The 22,500-nt window shown below is 36.4% G+C and overlaps 1 protein-coding gene across 3 annotated transcripts in view; it reads right to left on the bottom strand.

Annotated features, from left to right (window-relative positions):
• Positions 1-20,131: 20,131 nt before the first annotated feature.
• The window catches only part of LOC115219958, a 34,915-nt gene continuing 32,546 nt past the window's right edge, over positions 20,132-22,500 (bottom strand). For 2 of the 3 annotated variants that reach the window (XM_036509557.1, XM_036509559.1), the window contains 2 exons: positions 21,202-21,286; positions 20,132-20,434 (listed from right to left, as the gene is read on the bottom strand). In XM_036509557.1, coding sequence (XP_036365450.1) covers positions 20,374-20,434; positions 21,202-21,286 — 146 coding nt within the window. In that variant the 3' untranslated portion in view covers positions 20,132-20,373. The remainder of the gene's footprint in view (positions 20,435-21,201; positions 21,287-22,500) is intronic. The other variant, XM_036509558.1, reaches the window with a different exon arrangement.

Raw genomic sequence — 22,500 nt, 5'->3', positions numbered from 1 at the left:
TACATACTACACACACACACACACACACACATACATACATACATACATCATACATACATACATCATACATACATACATACGTACATGATGGCTGCCCCCTCGTTATCGAGTATGGCCATTGCACAAAGCCCAACTGTTATTGGTGCTGTGATCGAATGTGACTTTTATTTGCTTTTTAAGGCTACAGCCAGCCATTCAGTTGAGACTCATAGCACCATCAACAATCAGGAGAGAGATGGGGGTAGGAATTTCGAACGCTGGGAAAATAACTATAGAATACCAACTAATATGAAAGTTAGTAGCGATTTTAAAGAATTAGGGTCACATAACGTATCAAGAAACTTAATAGTAATTGAAGCATTAATAAGCTGCACTTGGATAAAGAAGTTAACTGGATCAGTCCACTGGAACTACACAAATAATTAACAACTGTAATAACAAGAGGACCAAATATAAAATCCAGGGAAACAGATTAAGCACTTTTACTATACCCTTAACTAAAACTGCAGGCAACCATACCAAAATTTCTCTAAAAATGCCAAGTGGTATATAAGTTCCTTCAGAAAGCAAATTCTTTTCAACTTAATTAATTGTTCTACCTGAAATTGGAAAAATATTTTCCAATAAATAGCAAATAGCTGGAACATCAAGCAAATTATAGCAGCACACAACAGGAGTAAGTTAAGTAATTTCCTTGAGAATACTAATGGTAGTAACTCAAATATAAATAGTGGATTAGTAATAAATAGTAACAATGTTAATATAATTAACCAAGCTAAGGGTGTGAGAAACAGCTATAGCAGAAGCACTAATCAAAGGGAATCAACCATAACTAATTCAAACGTGAGACTAGGAAGGGAAAACTAGAATGATAAAAAGTGAAGTACCCAGAATATCATCAATAGGAATAGAAGAAATAACCTGGAAAATAGGCAAAATAAGTTAGAGATTACCCTTAATGAAACCAACATAGAAAATAATAATAGAATTAGAAGAGCTAATATCTGTGATTGCACAAGGAATGGACAATGTCCTTTAAATTTTAAATGTAAGATTAAAAATGTGGTTTACAGGTGCAAAGTTACGTCAGAAGACAGAGAGTCGATGCCAGCTCATGTTTTATTAAACAAAGAGTAGCTAACCATGAAAATTCTTTCAGAAATAAGAACAAGAACAGTTATACTGGCATTAGTAAATTAATTTGGTCACTGAAGGATAGTTACAAAATATATTCAATTGGCTGGAATATTATTAGTAAGGCTAAACCTTACAGAAAGGGGTAAAAGATGCGACCTATGAGTAGAGGAAATGTACGAAATTTTCACTTCTACATTTAATCTAATAAACACAGGACAATAACATAGTCTAAGATGCCTTCATGCAAGAAAATTTACATTTAAATAATTCAAATAAACACATTACACTTTATATAATAATAAAATTACTAAAATAACAATTGTGACAAGAACAAAAAAATAAATAAAAATTGAACATTCTCTTTGAAATGAGTGGAACGGTAAACTTCTAGTAGTAATAATAAATGTACATAAACATTCAATCCAACTTTGACCTATTTTTAGGACTATGTTCGCTTTGCTTACCACATTTAGTAAAAGTGAACCCTAGGTCAAGATTCCTACAACTATTAACAATAGCACCCATACCACCTAAAAAACACTTTATTCATTCAGTTTGCTGATTCCTTCAGTTCCACTTCGAAATGGCTGGGAGTAAGGACCCTGATGAAACTGTACCAACCATGCGACCAGGTTGCATATCCAACAGTGTGCAGTCGACGCAGTTGAAATTCACTCAGGTCCAGAAAAGAATGCTGTGAATGTTGTTAAAATTATAGACTTGAAAAATCTCTGTTCTCTTTATCATTATCTATATATACATATATGTGTGTATATATGTATATATATATATATATATATATATATATATTATATATATATATATATATATATATGTGTGTGTGTGTGTGTGTGTATGTATGTATCTATGTATATACGTGTATGTGTGTGTGTGCAGATGTGGGGTAGCTAATGTTGAGGTGTAGCCAAATTTTAAGATCATATATTTGGGTTGTCGGTGGTCAGTGGTTTGAAGTTCACCAAGAGGGTGTACTTCTAACAGCAGCAATAAGATAGTTCATATTTCTTGTTGATAGATATTGCAGGTTGATGGAGGATATGCAGTCTTTCATAAAGATAGAGCAGGTAATTGTGGGGGCTAGGTGAGTAAGGTGTTGATGATAGTCCATTGATGTTGGGGGTTCATTCCAGAGGTCACGAAGTCTCCAGAGGAAGTGAGACAAAGAATTCTCTCTATCCCTGCATCTAAGCAAATGCATATTCTGCATTCATTGGTTGTCAAGCCCATGTAGTGCCTTGTAATGCCACCAGGTAGTATGAGGGGGGCTCTGTAGACTACAGCTCTTGAGAAACAGGATTCTCCAAAAGGGCAGCTAGTAGGATTTGTGCAATTGCTAGTTGGGGTTGGAGGTTGTGCAAGTGCATGTTTACATCTGTTGTAACATACAGTGTTAGAAACAACATTATCCAAACAAGAGTAGCTCACCTTGATGTAATGTGGGTTGAAAAGCTTATAATATTGATGATCCTTTTCCATGACAAGAAGCTCCTAGCTACGTTGGTGGAAACTTCTAGGTTAAACAGAGGGTTGAACCAGATTAACTTTCTCTTTCTGGTCCTCTTGGGTGCAGGAGTGGAGGTTAGGTTCCCTTCAAATATACTAATTTCTAAGAAAATCCACTCCTCCCTGTTGAGTCATTTTAGTTGGGGAAAGCCCTGTTGCAGATTTCCCTATCAGCTGAAAGCTTAGACAGTCTTCTGCTAATGCCTGAAACTAGGTTTCTTTTTACAGCTGTGGGGAAGTGATTCGAGCTTCTCTTGATATACACAGTTTCCTCGTTCAGCTTTCTGTAACAGTAGTACTTGCTTGTTTTCAGGTCTGAGGTCACATCTTGGAGGACAACTGTGATCAAGTTGGGGGAAACTGTTATGGATAGGCCAATTCTTTAAATATTTTTATTAGGTCCTTTCTAAATTTGTCCAAGGTGTGACTGTTCATATGGCTTGAGATTGCCAGGCTGTTGTCCCTGTAAAGAACTGACCTATGTGGAAGTGTGTGTTTCTTGTGGGTAGCCAAGATAAATAACCCAGCGAAGTCAGCAATCTTAGTCTCATGGTAGTTTCCTGTAGAAATATCAAACAGTGGACTGCTTTCTTTCTTCACTCACAAGGAACCGTTGTAAACCAGGATTGACTTTCTGGCGTCCATGATGATTCTGACATCAAGGTCGCAGATTACCACCTTAGAATTCGGCTGTACCTCAACACTGGCTGCCCCATATCCAGTGACAGGGTTCCTAACCACTGATATCTATGCAGACCACAGGTTGACCTTGCAACCTTACATACCCCCGTAACCTCCTACATTTGTCTCCATATATGTGGATCTGCACGCACATATACATATATGTATCAATGCTTTTCCTCTCTTTCTCTTTTTAATCTTATATACAGAATTGAGACAGTATTAATTAAAATAGCTATCTGTATATCATACTTAATGTATATACATTGTTGATAGGCCAGTTACTGTGATATCTGTCCTGAATAACATCTCTTATGGATCTCCTATGCTAAAAACAGTATGTGCCTGCAAAGGGCAAAATAAAAAGCCAAACTGCATCTGGCATTCCTACCGGCCACTGCTGGGATGAATTTTCATTTCTTTCCAATATTTATTGTAATTTTAACACAACACGTTAATAAGAGATGCTTTCTCAGGACAAATACTGCAATAACTAGCTTATCAACAGCATATATACATTACGTATTAGACACATTTAGATATTTTAATTTAATACTGCTTGAATTGTTTATACCAGATTAATAAAAGAAAAATTAATATGGGGTTGAAGGTTGATATTTATCAGTTGTGAAATAATGGACTAAATCTTAAATGTATAATTAAAGTTCTACTGTTACTAATAGTTACCTTATCAGAGCCGGATTAATGAAAACAGTGCTTTATCAGTGATTTACCAATGCCTGGTTAAACCTTTTGATATCAACTTGCTTGAAACTGCCAATGATTTAATGATGTAAATCTGATCATTTTAAAGTGTGTTTATATTTATAAATTTAAACATATTAAGCCTATTATAGTTTTCTATGAGAACATTTTGCTAAAGGTAAGTTCAAAGCATCTGATTAGTAATGAAAAAATTAATTACGAGGGGGTACCGAAAAGTTCCTAGCTTTGGGTAACAGAAAATACAGGAGGATCAGTTAATTATGATTTTATTCAACATATTCCCTTTTCAGATTCACACACTTATTGCAGTGATCCTTTAGTTTTTCTAAGCCCTGTAAAAGAACTTGGAAGGTTGGGCCTCCAACTAGGCCTTTCATGATACCCTTAAAACCAGGAACTTTCCGGCAGCCCCTCGTATATTATTAAATCCTTCCAAATTTTTTATTGTATCTTCCTCGTTATGACAATCAGCATTTTAATGTTTGCCTTTCAATGCTTGCATGGATTGGACAGGGTTTTACTGTGGCAGATTTTCTTCAGCTGGATGCCTTTCCTGTTGCCAACCCTTACCTACTTCTAGTCCAGGTAATATTCCCCCATGGCCAAATATGTTTTTGCTGAATATTGTAAATGAACAATATTCATTTACAACAATCATGCAATATCAAGACAAGGTGACACAAACATATGCACACACACAAACATATATACATGCATACATATCTATATATATTTACATGTGTGTGTGTGTGTAGCAGGTACCATCATTTGGTTTCTACTAAATCTATGCACAAGGGTTTGGTTAACCCAGGGCTACAGTAAAAGACACTTGCTGAAGATGCCACACAATGGGACTGAACTCAAAACAATATAGTTGGGAAGCCCTCACCATCCTCTTTAAAGGATACTTGAAGAAATTGATGAGGTCTTGATGGGTGAGGGAAAAAGCTCAGTTTTCAAACTTTTCAGCCACATCCGCCACAGAACAACAGAACACTCCTTCATTGTAGTCAACAAGCATAGGAAGGCATGTCACTCTTCTTTACTACAGGAAAGCAGTGGGTCAATCTTTACAGTTGATAGCAGGATGTGTCTGCTTTCATCACACACCACAGTTGTTCAACATAAACACATAAGTCAGTTATACAGTGATAACAATTCAAGTTGTAACTCGGGGCACAAGTTAGAAATTTTGAAGGTACTTCCAGTACTGAACTAGTACTTTATTTTATCAGCCTCCCAGTAAAGAATGAATATCTAAGTCAGTCTCGAAATGTGACAGTAGCACACACGCGCGCGCACGCACACACACGCAAACACACACACACACACACACACACGCACACACACACACCACACACACACACACACACACACACACACACACACACCACACACACACACACTCTTGAGTGCCAAATGATTATAAAAACTAGACTCCTAATTGAAGTGAAGTGATAAACAAAGGAACCTAGCAGCTGCTAGTTCGTAAATAAATAGAACAGGCAGCAAAGATAGAGAGAGTGAAAAGGAGGAATAGTTACTGAATTATCACATTCCTCCATAGCATTTCTGTTTTTATCTTCAACATATGATATGCTCTTTTAACAAAGTCTCTTTCTCTGCATCAAACTATACTGCGTATGGCTTCTCTTTCACCAAAGGTCACTAATACTTGGGCTTTTATAGGTAAATAATATAGAGTTAAAAAATGGGTTTTTCTCTCTGTGCATGCATACATGTATGTGGGGTGTGTATGTGTGTGTATGCAAGTGTTTGACTTTAAAATCTGTGTATATGTGAATGTATGTGAATGTATGTATGTATGTATGTATGCATGTACGTATGTATGTGTGTGTGTTGTATGTACATAGATATGTAGTGCACCTGAGCACTGTACACAATTATTATTATTATATACATACATGAATAATGTATATATATATATACACATGCACAAATATGCACAAATATATATATATGTGTGTGCATGTATATGTATATATGTGTATGTATACACACACACACATGCATATATTCACAGATAGGAAAAAAATTATTTCGTTTCACAGATATATTTAGGCATACAGCAATGTATTAAATTAAGTACCAATTTCAACTAGTAAATTTTTTTTTATTTTTGTAATCTTTGCAATCACATATCTAAGTATGTGTGCGTGTGAGTCTGTATGTGTGTGTGTGTGTGTGTGTGTGTGTGTGTGTGTGTGTGTGTGTGTGTGGTGTGTGTGTGTGTGTGTGTGTTGTGTGTGTGTGTGTGTGTGCCTGTAATTCTAAATATATATACATGTATAATTACATCAAGTCCTGATAGTTCGTTTTGATAATCTGTCACTAAACAGCGATAACTATTTTATATATTTAAGCCTCACTGCTGACACTAACCAAATTTCAGTGCTAATGGTTGCTCTATAAGCGATTCCAGCAGAATAAATAGATGCTAAAGGCTGTGGATATTCATTTCATAGAGATTCACCTTACTTTCAAAGTTTATTTATGGAACTGAAAATAGCTACTTGGCTTGGTATGTTACTTTTATTATATTCTACACATCCTGTGTTTTACTAATTTACCTAACAGTCATTAGACTATTGAACAAGTCTATGAGTTTTGAAATTCTTTGGGGTTTTTTTAATTGTCACAGGCGTGGCTGAGTGGTAAGAAGCTTGCTTGCCAACAACATGGTTCTGGGTTCAGTCCCAGTGTGTAGCACCTTGGGCAAGTATCTTCTACTATAGCGTCAGGCCAACCAAAGCTTTGTGAGCGGATTTGGTAGACAGAATCTGTATAAGAAGCTCATTCTGTGTGTGTGTGTGTGTGTGTGTGTGCATGCGTGAGTGTGTGTGAGTGTGTACATATGTATGTGTGTGCGTATGTATATATATATATATATATATATATATATTATATATATATATATATATGTGTGTGTGTGTTTGCGTGAGTATGTGTGTGTGTGTAGTTTTGTATCCGTGTCTGTGTCTGTAAACCACCACCACCACTTGACAACTGGTGTTGAAGTGTTTACTTCTCCGTAACCTAGCAGTTTGGCAAAAGAAACCAACAGAATAAGTACCCAGCTTAAACAAAAACACAAAAGTACATAGGCACAGGAGTGGCTGTGTGGTAAGTAGCTTACTTATGAACTACACGGTTCTGGGTTCAGTCCCACTGCGTGGCACCTTGGGCAAGTGTCTTCTACTATAGCCTCAGGCCAACCAAAGCCTTGTGAGTGGATTTGGTAGACGGAAACTGAGAGAAGCCCATTGTATATCTGTATATGTATATATATATATATGTGTGTGTGTATGTTTGTGTGTCTGCGTTTGTCCCCCCAACATCACTTGACAACTGATGCTGGTGTGTTTACGTCCCCGTAACTTAGCGGTTCAATAAAAGAGACCGATAGAATAAGTACTAGGCTTACAAAGAATATGTCCTGGGGTCGATGTGCTCGACTAAAAGTGGTGCTCTAGCATGGCCACAGTCAAATGACTGAAACAAGTAAAAGAGTAAAGAGGGTCGATTCATTCAACTAAAAATTCTTCAAGATAATGCCCCAGCATGGCCACAGTTTAATTACTAAAACAGATATATCAGACTTTGAAACTGTTTTTCTCTGTTTATTTACTTTTTATTCAAACAACTTCATGCTTTTATTTTAGCACAAGCTGCATAGTATGGATGTGCAACATGCCTGCAACACACCCATATAGCCACACCCTTCCCTAGATATTTATCATACTATTTATTTAACAGGATATTTCCCTCTTACCTGTCAAAGGAGGTACAAACAATTTCACACACACATGTATACACATGTTGGGTGGGTGGATGGATGGATAGAAATGCAATTAAAGACTTTAAAAATTAGTACTAATGTTTGAGTGTTTTGTGAAATGTGTCATTTATAATTTTTTTATACATTCTACATCTTGGGTTTATGTTATTGCTATTGTTTAATTCAGAACAGACCAGTATTGAAATGGGTTAAGTCTTTCAGGTTTGAAGTTTTGTCAAATAAATAGAGTGTTATAGGTCAACTAGGAAAAGCTCTTTACAATAAATTAAATATAAGCTTATTGCTAATAAACTGTGATATCACATAGTAGTGAGACATGGGTACTAAATGTGGAAGCTATGTGCGAAGGCTGGCATGAAATGAGGTGAGAAAGATTTGCTGAATATGTTTTGTTGAGCTCCAGCAGAGGAGCAAAATACTATGACTCTGAGATACCTGCATATCGTATAGGAACGTTTCCAATGCATGGCTGTGTAGTAAGAAACTTGCTTCACAACTTCATGGTTCTAGGTTCAGTCCCACTGCATGACGTATTGGGCAAGTGTCTTCTACTATAGCCTTGGGCCGACCAAAGCCTTGTGAGTGGATTTGGTCGACAGTAACTGAAAGAAACCCATTGTGTGTGTGTGTGTGTCTTTGTGTCTGTGTTTGTCCCCCACCATCACTTGACAACCAGTGCTGGTTTGTTTACATCCCAGTAACTTGCCAGTAACTGGCAAAAGAGACTGATTGAATAAGTTCTAAACTTACAAAAAAGTCCTGGGGTTGATTTGTTTGACTAAAACCCTTCAAGGTGGTGCCCCAGCATGGCCACAGTTAAATGAATGAAGCAAGTAAAAGATTAAAAGATAAAAGTTTCAGAAAGTGAGCTTCCAATACCTCCGAGTACCACCCACAGTTTCTCTTGCATCCCCAATGTTTATTTCACCATCGAAAATTGGGCCCTGCCACCTTAGTAGACTACCTTCATAGAGATGGTGTCTTGATAAAAATACAGGTTGGTAGTAACCTAAAAACACACCTCATTTGTGAGTGAAAATGCCAAGCAAAATTGATGACAATAAAGGTGTAAGCAGGACTGGAACCAATAATGAAGGTGCCACACTCAGCAGGTGCCACACTCAGCAGGTGCCCCACTGTGCAGCAGGGTGGGCCCAGTTGTAATCCAGCAACTGCATACAAGACATAAGTGGAGTAAACAAGTAAACATGATGGTTATGGAGTGTTACTTCCAGAGCACCCCACTGGATGCGAAAAAGATCAGTGCCAGTGTGAAGGTAGAATGCCTATAAAAATCAGCATTGCTGGGAACTGCAAGAATTCTTCACAGAGTTCTTAAAGCATGACCAGTAAACAAGTGTCACCTCAGCTGAATCCATAGTGAAGATTGCCCCGCCGACCTCCTTTAACCGGAAGAGCAAGGCAATTTTCCTCTGTGTAGTGGCTGTAGCAAAAGAGGTGGTATGGTGGACCCGTTTGAAAGGGCTAAAGTCAGACACTTTCCTCTTTGGCCAAGGCCTCATCAACTTTTTCAAGTTTCACTTGAAAAGGAAGATGAGAGTAGAGAGGGAAGTGCTGTCTCGTAGCAAATTTATTGAAAGGTGGGTGAATGTCAGAAGAATGGCCATTATGAACGGACCACTTCTGAGAATACACCTGTAAGAAAAAAAGGTAATATAAAAGGAGAAAAGGGCTTGCTACCCACTTTTTGACCAGGCTCCCATGGTTTTTATGGGTTTTTCCACAAGTAACCTTTCGAAGTGCCTCCCCCCATTGGGAGTTTTTACTTGTTATATTTTCGTTAACTTGCATTTTTACATGGACATTTCAAACAGATAAAACCCTTTTGTAACTTTCATCTTGTATTTTGTCCTTACATGTTTTATTTGATTTTTGTTAGCCCTTGTGGCCAATAAACGAATTAATTATTATTATTATTATTATTATTATTATATTATTATTATTATTATTATTATTATAGATAAATAAATAAATGCAATTAGTAATATATACATGTCTATCATTTCAGAATGGAATCCTTCTATGACCAAATTTTCCGCAAACTTCCCTCACTTCCAGAAGAATTTCAAACTCGAGCCCAAACAGAATTAAATGAAACTAAAGACAAACGAGATGAATGTTTAACACAAATACGAGAACTAATTAAATCTGACAACAATATAGAGGCATGTTTTCCAACTGAAGATGATGACCACCTCCTCAAATTTCTCAGGTCTAAAAAGTTTGATGTTGAAAGAACATTTGAGCTGATCAAAAGTAAGATATTTTAAAATGTCACTCCGGTCTAATACTGCAGAATGTTAGAAATAGCATTCATATTTCTGTCTATTTACAATCTGAATTCAAATTGTGCTATGCTTGGTTTGAGTTTTTCTCCTTCCCATTGTTCATCAAGTAAATGTCACTCATGTGCTGAGATTATTTAATCAAGTATACACACTCCCCCAACAAATAAGTTTTAATCATATACTAGGGCAGTTTAAACATGTGTATCGACTCCTCCAGCAAATAAGTATCAATCATAAAGTGGAATGATTTCATTAAGTATATCCATTCCCTCAACTAATAAATATGAGTCATGTATTGGATGATTTAATGAAATATAAACATTATATCCACAAATCATACACTGGGGTGATCTCATCAAATATACCCACTCCCTCAACTAATAAATATCAGTTGTGTTTTGGGTAATTTAATCAAATATGCACATTCCTTCTATAAATTATATATTGGAATGATTTAATCAAATGTACCCACTCCCCCAGCTAATAAATATCAGTCATGAACTGAGTGATTTAATCAAGTAAACACACTCCTCTGCAGTAAAAAAAAAAATCAATATAATCATTTACGGAGATGTACTTGCATAGCAAGTGACCTGATCTGAGATCGTGTGCTGGAACGAAAACAATTGCAGTGTGGAAGGTGTTTATAAGCCATTTAAGAAACACACAAAAAAACTGTTAGATTCACTTCAACATTTAAATTTAACTTGTCAAAATATTTTCGTCACTTTGAGACCGCGACCTGTTCATTGACAAAATTCCATGCAGCACGGAATTTTGTCAGTGAACAGGTCGCAGTCTCAAAGCGACAAAAATATTTTGGCAAATTAAATTTAAATGTTGAAGTGAATCTAATGGTTTTTTGTGTGTTTCTTAAATAACTTATAAACACCTTCCACACTGCAATATAATCATTGTTTCAAAGGAAGTAAAGTGATTGAAAATGTAAAATACTAGATAAACTGTTTAATGCTTTTCCTCTGCATTTTGAGTTCAGATCTCTTTCGTTTTTGATTATTCCTGAGTTAACAAAATAAGCTCACACACACACACATGCACATGAACAGGCACAAGCATAGCTGTGTGGTTTAGAAGTGTAGCATAGGGGATGATGCACTGGAAGTGAGAGGGGAAATGACGTCACGTGATGAAACAGGTGATTTAAGTGTGCTCTCTTTTGCAAGAGAAGTCAGTGAGAACAAATGTGCAAGTATGGGGGAGGGTGTCCTTGGGTATTCTGTCTACTGGCCAATAGGAGAGAGAATGTCTATGAGCCATACAGTAAATTCTAGTCAGGCAGTTGAATTCCTTTTTGGAGTTGTTTGCCAAGGCAAGGCAAGAGACATTTTTGTCCTTTACACTGCAAGAAATTTGCTTTCCAACTACATGATTCTGGACTCGATCTCATTGCATGACACCAGAGACAAATGTCTTCTACTATAGTCTTAGGGGAAACTGAAGCCTAATGAGTGAAACTTAAAGGACAAGAACTGTGTGTATTAGCCCACCCAGAGGAAGTATTACTTTTCTTAGATGTTAGACTTAATCCATTACTTCTATAGCATTGAATTCGATCCCACATTTTGCCAGATAGAAATCACAGTTTAATCATGTGCACAACTGACATTTTATCCAATGAACAGCCATTGTTCAGGTAATAATTTTGGTGGTCTGACTAGAACTTTCCATGAGCAAAGCCTACAAATACAGCCAAACTGAGTGCCAAAGATTCAGAGTATCTTGAGTCAAGTTGGTGTACACTCTCCTGGTAGCTGTGTTCACAGCTACATATTCAACCTGGAATGATCTTTGAAGAAGACACACCACAACACCTGAATATGTATTTCAAATGTAAAAATTAGCTGAAATGTTGAGTTTCTAACAAACACTTTCTGTATGTATCATATTGCAGTTTCATCTGAATGTTCCCATTAACCCTTTCGCTACCAACCCGGCTGAAACCAGCTCTGGCTCTGAGTACGAAAGTCTTGTTTTCATAAGTTTTGAATTAAAACCTTCCACCAAACCTTAGTCACAGTTTATGTCCCCAACACTAGCTTAATGATAACTAAGTTATCTTACTAAATTCTTTGTTGTATTTAAAGTAATTGAAAGAAACACAGAGCATCTCAAAATAAATACAGTAACGAAAGGTTAATCATATTGCATGAAAACCATTCCTAATTATGTAACAAATAAATTATGTTCCAATATATAAAGAGTCTTTCCCTTATTACACTTCATTTAATACCTGTTTCTTGAGTGACTTAGGCAAAATCTACTCAATTGCAAGTATTTAGATGAGATCTGTTTGGGGATAAATTCTTCCTTCATCCTTTTGTCCAATTTGTGTTGAAGGTTCTGAAAATACTCACAAGTGTGTTGCCTTTCCTCTTTTGATTAAGTCATTTCAAAAAGTGACTAATACAGTGGACTAGACTCCCTCCTCTAGAGATATAGGTCCTCATGGCAATGTTTATTATCAATAACAGTAATTTTCAAATAATTATTATAATAATGATTGGTATTTATCTATTGAAAAGCAAAGTTGGGTTTGACACAATTTTAGCTTGAAGCATAACGGAAATATTTTGTTGTGTTATTTTTTTTTTGCTGGCACACTATTGACTCAAGCATCTCACTATAGTCATAGTTTAATAGTAGAAATGTTAAACATCTCTCAACAATTCTATTAAAAAATAATTTTAAAAATACTGAACAATTTTAAGAGAAACCACTGACATAATCAGACTAGTATTTTTATTGGGACAAGAGGATTGTTATTGCAGCCATGTGGCTTCAGGTTCAGTCCCACTGCACAGCACAGCACCTTGGGTAAGTGTCCTCTATTATAGCCCCATGCCAACCAATGCTCTATGTGTGAATTTGATAGACAGAAACTGTGTGAAAACCCACCATGTGTGTGTGTGTGTGTGTGTGTGTGTGCGTGCGTGCATGCACACGTGTTTGTGTGTGTGCATCTTTATCTTTATGCCGGCAGTGGTGGTGGCGGTGGAGGTGGCGGTGGCAGTGGCGGTGGTGGTGATGGTGGTGGTGGTGGTGGTGGTGGTGGTGATGCTGTCATTTCTCATTTACGGCCATTTGTAGCATCCTTGTGTTGCAGCCATTTAGCCCATTTGATAATATGTCAGTGTCCATGTTTCACTGCCATATAACAGCACTGATTCGACAGTTGCAATGAACAGCTTGAGTTTGATTTGCCTGGGCAATTTGGAGTCCCAGGCCTTCTTTAGCTTGTGAGAGAGATGTCCTGCCTAATGTCTTTTATCTTTGATCTTTTACTTGTTTTGGACATTGGATAATGGCCATAATGGGGCATCACCTTGAAGCAAATTGACCCCAGGACTTATTTTCAAGCATGGTACTTATTCTATAGGTCTCTTTTGCTGAACTGCTAAGTTACAGGGGACATAAACATGCTAACACCTGTCATGAACTGGTTGTGGGGAGAATAATCATTCAAGCTTTTTCCTTTTTAGGTCATGTTAAATTTAAAAGAAAGTACCCTGAAGTCTCAGAAGACCTGACATTTGAATCTGTTCGAGAGTGTTTGTTAAATGGCTTTCCAGGTATTTTACCAGAACGAGATGCACAGGTGAGAATTTACGACTTTTTGTCAGAATTTAAGTAACAAGAGAGTCTTAGAAACAAAGACAAATGATTTCACAAGTTGTTGTTGCTGCTTTGTTTGTTTGTTTGTTGAGCAAAACAGTCTTCGTCCTAGAAGTCCGAAACGTGGTCCTCTGCTATTCGTAAGACCCGCAGAAGAGAAAGCAGGTCAACCCCCGACACCGAGAGCATCGACGGATAGATGAATGCACATCCAGGCTCAGCGGTTGCGTAGGAAGTCGGGGACAAGAAACAGGAAGAAAGAGTGAGAGAAAGTTGGAGCGAAAGAGTACAACAGGGGTTGCCACCACCCCACCCCCTGCTGGAGCTTCGTGGAGCTTTAGGTGTTTTCACTCAATAAACACACACAACGCCCGGTCTGTTGTTGCTGCTGCAGCTGCTGTTGTTGAGGTGGTGGTTGTGGTGGTGGTGGTGGAAGATAAAAAGGAGAAAGAGGTGGAGGTAGAGGTGAGGAGGAGTAACATCGACGTCAAATTTGGGTAAAATCTGTTGAAATTTGTTTATATATATATATATATATGGGCAACACACACATACACACACGTACGTACATACACCTATTGCATACATGTTTTTTGTACATATACATGTTCGTGTGTGTGTTGCCCGTATATCTACAAAGCACTTTTTTCTTGATGGAAAAAAACAACAAAAGTCTTAACAAAAACTAACTTGTCGCTAGAAGGGGACTTAACTCCTGTTTGCAAACAATGGTGATTTTTCTGACTTGAAAATTGTTAAAAGTTTAGGTTGAAAATTTATTTTTACTGCTATTCACTGGTGCCTCTGGTAAAAATAAGTTTAAGAAAATACAACTAGGATCATGATGAATGTCCTCCTAAAATTGGAGCAACATGCATGCTAATTTGTGGACGTGCACAAATTACATTCATGTACACACACATACACACACATCCTGCCTATTATAGATACAGATAAACACAATCACACACACACACCACACACACACACACACACACACATGTCATGTAAACTCACTCATTTTTCTTCTCTTAATTTAGGGATGTATTGTGCTGCTGTTCAGTATAGGGAACTGGGATCGAACAAATTCCCTAACGATGTGGTATTGAGGTCTTATCTCTTTCTCTTGGACTATCTACTCCTGAATGAAGAAACTCAACTGAATGGCATAACTATTGTAGAGAACTTCAGGGATTACTCATTACTACAAGCACTGACAACTCGTCCCTCTGACATGAAGAAAATGGTCGAAAGCATACAAGTAAGTAGACACACTGGTAATGCTTGACGTTTGCTCTCTCACACAGATAGATAAAGCTTATCTAATACCTAAAAATTATTCGACTTATCTCAAACTACTGATATTTTGGACCTCCATCCAAATAAATAGGTTATCCACTTGATAAATGAGTCACCACAATGTCACTCAGCTAATAGAAATAGCATCCAAATTTTCCTCAAATCACACATTGCTGTCTTTAAAAAAATTATGCTGTTATTTATAGCTGCTTGTCTGCTTCAAGATCCAACATTCCAAATAAAAATTATATCAGTGAATGATTTGAGGGAGATTTAGTCGTTATTTCTTGCAAGTTGAGGGACTTGGTTGGTGATCTTTTGAATAATGTTTCTGAAGCTGGGTTTCTAGTTGGGGAGGAAGTCTGAAAAAGAGGACGCTTTATTGTTCATATTGTTGTAGTCATTATTTAGCCCTTAGTCAGCCCTTGTCAACAGACCTATGATCAGAGACATTTCATTCATGACCATCAAGTTTTTTTTTTCTTTATGAGTATCCAAATTGACATTATCCAAAGTGCCTTTTTTCCTTTCTTTAAGATAATTAGAAATTATTTTAGAAAAATCTGACTGCTATTTCTAGCAATTTGATATATCACTGAGAAGGTTCTATGCTTTGTGCTGCGATGGTTATGGTGATGGTGATGGTGGTGATGCTTTGATTCCATACCTGTTCATGTGATATACTTCTGCTTTTATGCTGCCCTTGCTAACTTTTTTTTTTTTTTTTACAGGGGACATTTCCTTCTAGGTTTAAGGGAGCACACTTCATCTATCAGCCCTGGTTCTTTACTCACACCGTCAGGCTTATAAGGCCCTTTCTGAAGACAAAACTAGCCAGTAGGGTAAGCATGGGGCATGGGTGCAAATTTATTCCTTGAAAATTGAAAACTGTCACACACACACACACGCACACATGCATGCACACACACACAATGCATACTCTCTCACACACTGTGCTCATACAAATACACTCTCTTGCACAGGCACACACATGCCTATATGAATACATATGCATAATCACACATACAGCCACACAAACATACATACTTTTTTATCCCTATTCTGTTTATCTGAGTCAAATGAAAGCGAGAGAGATTTTTGTGAAGTTACTTCTGTATAAAGATTTTTCTTATGAGACACTAAATTTGTATGAGATAAAACAAACACTTTCATCATGAATTACGTCCCTTCCTATACTATCTTTAAAATAATATTAATGGACTTATTGTACTATGCTACGACTCATCAGTGAAAGTAACCAAACTGCAGGAACAGCACAGAATATGCAGAGGAAATGACCAGCAAATAAGTCTTTAACAAAAAAAAAAGGCATGGGGTGCATTGGCAAATTTCATGAAGCATAGAAGTTTTGAAGGATGTAGTGTCTTGGCAGCTAACAGCTGATGTGGGTAGTTCACTCCATGCTTCAAAATTATTAACCATCTTACAAACAATAACTCTGAGCACCTTTTCAAACTCCACCCGTCTAACACCTGTGGACATATTTATAAAGTCAGAAAACAGCACAGCTCCCATGACTTTAGGAAACATTTTTTCACGCTGAGAGTTGCTGAAGCATAGAACAAAAAATGCCAGCATCAGTTGTTAGTTGTCGAAGCACTGCATCCTTCAAAACTTCCATGCTTTCTGAGATTCGCCAACACTACACCTGATTTTCTCCCCTCCATACACACACAAGCATGTATCTGACTCATACATTGTTCACTTTCCAGACATTCGTACATTACTGCATATACTTTATATGCACTTTCTGACAAGTTGTGGTGCACCTGAGCACTGTATACAATAATTTCATTATTTATTCTGAGTGTGTCTTTTTATGTCTTATTTTTTCAAATAATGGGGTTTTTACACCAATTTTCCTGTTTTGTATTAAAAAAGGTGGAGTTTTTATTGGATCATTTCCACTATTCAGAGTATCATTGTTAATGTCAGACCCCTCTGACATATCAAATATTTTGTCTACATTGAAGTGAAGGCCACTTTTTGCAAAGAGAATATGAACCACTTTTAAATACTCAAAAGCTACCAAGTTTCTTCTGAGTAGTTAACCCTTTAGCATTTAAACCAGTCATATCAAGCCAAAATATTGTTCAAAGTGGTCAGATTTGGACTCTCACACCAATTATATACATATATATACAAACATATACATACATATACATATACACATATATACATCTGTGTGCATACGTGTGTGTGTGTGTGGTTGTATGCATGTGTGTATGCGCACATGTGTGTGTATGTGTGTGTGTGCGCGTGTGTGTGTGTGTGTATCTATCCACTTATCCTCTCTAAAAGATCGCTTTCTCTAAAACTAGTATATGAACAATATTAAACCTAAGGGTATAACAATGGCCCAATGACAGATGTAGGACTCACCTTATATGATAGCAACACCTGAATATTGACAATCTTTCCTAATCTATTTCACAGTATTTTTATATGGCTATGATCTCGAACCTTTCTGGCGGTGTTTCAAACCTTCCCTGATTCCTGTTGATCTGGGTGGCAAAGGACCATGCTACGACCCCAAGCCAATGGTTGATGCTCTAGCTAAAGCAGTTGCTGAGAGAGAGCAAATTACACAGAAGAAGAGCGCTGATTAATTATTCTATGTTATTAACAAACATCAGTTATAATCTGTCTATTGTAAACATTATTGTTATAAACACTATGTTGTTAATTCTCTTTTGGAACTGTGGCTCTCAAAACCAAATAAGACTATAAATAATAGAAAAAGTCAAGTCCAGAGGCAGCCTTTGAATTTTTCAATCCAAAGGGGTTTTTGTAACTCAATATTTACACACTATTTAAGGTGGTGAGCTGGCAGAAATGTTAGAACACCAGGCGAAATGCTTAGCAGTATTTCATCTGTCTTTATGTTCTGAGTTCAAATTTCGCTGAGGTCAACTCTGTCTTTCATCCTTTCGGGGTCAATAAATTAAGTACCAGTTGCATACTGGGGTTGATCTAATTGACTGCCCCCTCCTCCCCAAAAATTTCAGGCCTTGTGCCTAGAGTAGAAACGAATATTACAGACAACTAAGGCAGCAAGATGGCAGAAACGTGAGCATGCTAGGCAAAATGCTTAGCGGTATTTCATCTGTCTATGTTCTGAGTTCAAATTCCTCTGAGGTCAACTTTGCCTTTCATCCTTTTGGGGTCGATAAATTAAGTACCAGTTGTGTACTGGAGTTGGTCTAATTGACTGGCCCCCCTCCCCAAAAATTTCGAGCCTTGTGCCTAGAGTAGAAAAGAATATTTACACACTATTTATTTTGAGTTCAAATTCTGCCATGGTCAGCATTGCCTTTCATCTTCTCTGGGTCGATAAAATGAGTACATTTTGAGCCCTATGGATTGATGTAATCAACTTAACTCTTTCTATGAACATGCTGGCCTTGTACCCAAATTTGAAATCAATATCTACATACTATTATATTCATAGCTTTATTTGCTTCAAGATCTACCATTCCAAAAAATAATTTATTCCGCATTCTCTTGAAAGTTTATAAATCTAATGTTGTTAATAATGGTATTATTGTAAATGCTGTGATATTATTCTGAACTTTACAGTTGTATTGTAAACACTATTGCATTAGTGTAAACAATATTGTACATGCATTCCCTTATTTTTCTACCATGTGATTTAAGAAAAATCATTTTTTTACAACACACTGGAGTCATTGCAGTATTAAAATGATTATTAATGATAGTTTGACAGCTTTGCTGTTTGTGAAAACTTACTTTGCCTCATACTAAATAAAAACACACATATATATATATATATAATATATATATATATATATATATATATATATATATATATATATATATATATATATATATATATATCATCATCATCATCATCATCGTTTAACATCCACTTTCCATGCTAGCATGGGTTGGACGATTTGACTGAGGTCTAGCAAACCAGATGGCTGCACCATACTCCAATCTGATCTGGCAGAGTTTCTACAGCTAGATGCCCTTCCTAACGCCAACCACTCCAAGAGTATAGTGGGTGCTTTTACATGCCACCAGCATGAAGGCCTGTCAGGTGGTACTGGCAACAACTACGCTCAAATAGTGCTTTTTATGTGCCACCTGCATAGGAACCCGTCCAGCGGCACTGGCAACGACCTCGCTCAAATGTTTTTTCACATGCCACCAGCACAAGTGCCAGTAAGGCGACGCGGGTAACAATCACATTTGAATGGTGCTTTTTACGTGCCATTGGCACAGAGGCAGCTTGTTGCTCTGGCAATGATCACACTCGTATGGTACTCTTAGCGCTCCACCAGCACAGTCATCGAATTTGATTTCGATTTCGATTTTACTTGCCTCAACAGGTGTGTGTGTGTGTGTGTGTTGCCAGGTCATAGTGCTAGTATAATATATATAAGCACACATACATACATATATATACACACACATATATCTATATATATATATATATATATATAATATATATATATATACACACACATACATGTATATATATATATAATACACATATACATATATATATATGTATGTTGTGTGTGTGTGTATATATATATATATATAAAATATACATATATGTGTGTAAATACACACACACACACGCACATTTTTTTTGCAAAGCAATCATATAACGAAAAAAAAAAAGAATGCATTGTTATTTTTGTTCAAAATTATTTTAAAATTATTTTAAAGTATTTTTGTATTATTACAAATATTTAAATTTTTTGCAAATCAATTATATTTTGTCACGAAATAAAAACAATTGATTTTTTTTTTTTCCAATGAAGCTTTATTTATCGTTTTGTTTGAATGGTAGCAGCAGTTTCCAAAGAAGCTGTAAGAGTGTTGGTTGGGGAGTGTTAGTCTAATGTTAACACATATGAATGTAGGGATGCTATTGGTATAATACAAACAAATTATAATGGGGAAGAAACAGTATGGTTAGATATAGCAACTGGAGAATAACAATATCCACTGAAACCATTAATCTCTCAACAGTTATGTTCATAACAGAATCCAGCTCAAATCAATCTTGTTAATGAGGCAAGGATGACATCGGTAATTAGCTGCTATTAAAACCCATCCTCTAATCATTCTGTACCATATCTTCAGTCCTGCTATATAATTCAAGTCAAACATCTTGAAGTTTGTTTCTCTCTCTATTTCTCTTTTATTACATTTTATCCTCCCCATCGATGTAGCAAAGATTTCATTTCATAATCGTGAAGGATTTCGTCTCTCAATGTTCGAGCGAGAACTGGGGAAATAAAACAAACTATTTCAATGAATGTAGATTGAAACATTTAAGCAAAGGGTCTGCTTTTTTTTTTTTTTTTTTTTTACAGCTTCTTTAACCAAGGCAGAAAATCTTAAACATAATAGAAAACATCTGTGAATATAGATTGAAAATACTTATGGAACAGAATTCAATAGGACTGAAACTCTGTGCCAGAAACTGTGTGTGTGTGTGTGTGTGTGTGTGTGTGTGTGTGTGTGTGTGTGTGTGTGTGTGTGTGGTGTGTGTGTGTGTGTGGTGTGTGTGTGTGTGTGTGCATGCATGCGTGCATGTGTGCATGTCCTACACCTGAGTGAGCTTTCCAAATTTGAAGCACCTCATGACATTCTAAAGATGATAACTTTTATTACATAAGTGTAAATTATATAAGGTATATATTATATATATATATAGAGAGAGAGAGAGAGCATCAAAGAATCCATAAGTCAGAAAAAATATGCGCTCATATATTTGACAATAGAGTGTATATATTAATTGAATTGTACAGTATTATATCATTACAACAGATCTTACCGCTCAGTTTCATACTAGGGCTTCAATGGAGTATTAGACAACAGCCCGGTTATATAACCCTGTACTCTTCTGAGATGGCAGTTATATATAATAGTTCTATATAAACTATTTTTATATAACTAATAAACACATGAAGTTATTAAGTCTGCAAGTTCACTATTTTCACCAAGGTAGATATTACATTATGTTCAATAGGAAATATATTTTGATTGGATAAAAAAGTATATACTTACTTGCATTTTTTTCTGGAATAAACCATTATTGCAATGAAAAGAAGCAGAATTAAAACTGCAGCAGCAATTGGTGCAAGTACATGATCTGCAATATTGTAACAAACGCAGTGATAATAACAAGTATTCATTTCTAATATATATGTGGAAAGTAATAGTCTTCGATTGGGGTTGATGTAATCAACTTGTCCACCACCCTGAAATTGCTGGCCTTGTGAAAAAATTTGAAACCATATTTATGGTTTCTTGTCGAGTCTTTGTTGTTCTCAGTTCAAATCCCATTACAACTGAACACACTAGATGCTTTGAAAGACACAGCTGGTTAAGGTCCAAGGGGGTGAAATTAAAATATTATCTAAAAGGCAAAAGACTTCAGTCTCATCATTGCTAAATACAGTGTCCTTGGGTCAAACACTCACTGGATAAATCCATCTGGTTGTAAATAAGTACAATACATGTGTATATAAACTCAGTACTGAAAGTAGTGGAAGTATTACATATAATTCTTTCTAACATTGCAACAAAGCCAGCAGTTTTGAGGGAGGGGAAAATGGATTTCGTCAACCCCAATGCTGAACTGATACTTATTTTATCAACCCTGAAGTGATGAAAGGCAAAGTCAACTTCAGCAGAATTTTAATGTTATATTGCATATGTGAGACCCTACCATATTTGTATTTAATTTACAGAATACACTGCTGAAGTATTTTTCCATAGCTATATTGATGATTTAATAATCAGAACACAACATTTTCTCTGTTTCAATATATATAAGTGATCACTCTTTGTATTCAAATCAAGACTAAGATATGTCTGTTCTTTTCACCATTTAGCTCTAACGATCAAGTTCACTCAAAATTGTCTTCTCCAGTTTCCATTAATTAATCTGATGTGAGTTATCTCCCTTATCTGATATTTTTTCTTCTTTTGTTTTTTACAGAGTCATAGAGTAATGGCTCGTAGCTAGAATGCAGGCTGCCTGGAGCAACCCTTAAGTTTGCTGCCCTTTATACAGGCTTATGCGAGATGCTGCTGAAACAATACTGCTCTGTTTTCAATAACCCCAATGCAGTTGATCTGGCTAGCATCAGTGATATAAACCCTCAACTAACTATATTTGACATTACTTTTGGCGCTCCTAATATCCTAACAGAAATAAATAAGATCAAGCACAACTCGGCAGTAGGTCCGATAGGTTCCCAGCCACTGTCCGGAAGATGTGTCGACATCAAATTGCACCCTCTCTAGTTGAGCTCTGAACAAACTCACTTGGCACAGGCTATATTCCTGATCATTTTCTTT

Source organism: Octopus sinensis, linkage group LG15, assembly GCF_006345805.1.
Source record: "Octopus sinensis linkage group LG15, ASM634580v1, whole genome shotgun sequence".
NCBI lineage: Eukaryota > Metazoa > Mollusca > Cephalopoda > Octopoda > Octopodidae > Octopus > Octopus sinensis.
This window is presented reverse-complemented; position numbering and strand designations above follow the sequence as displayed.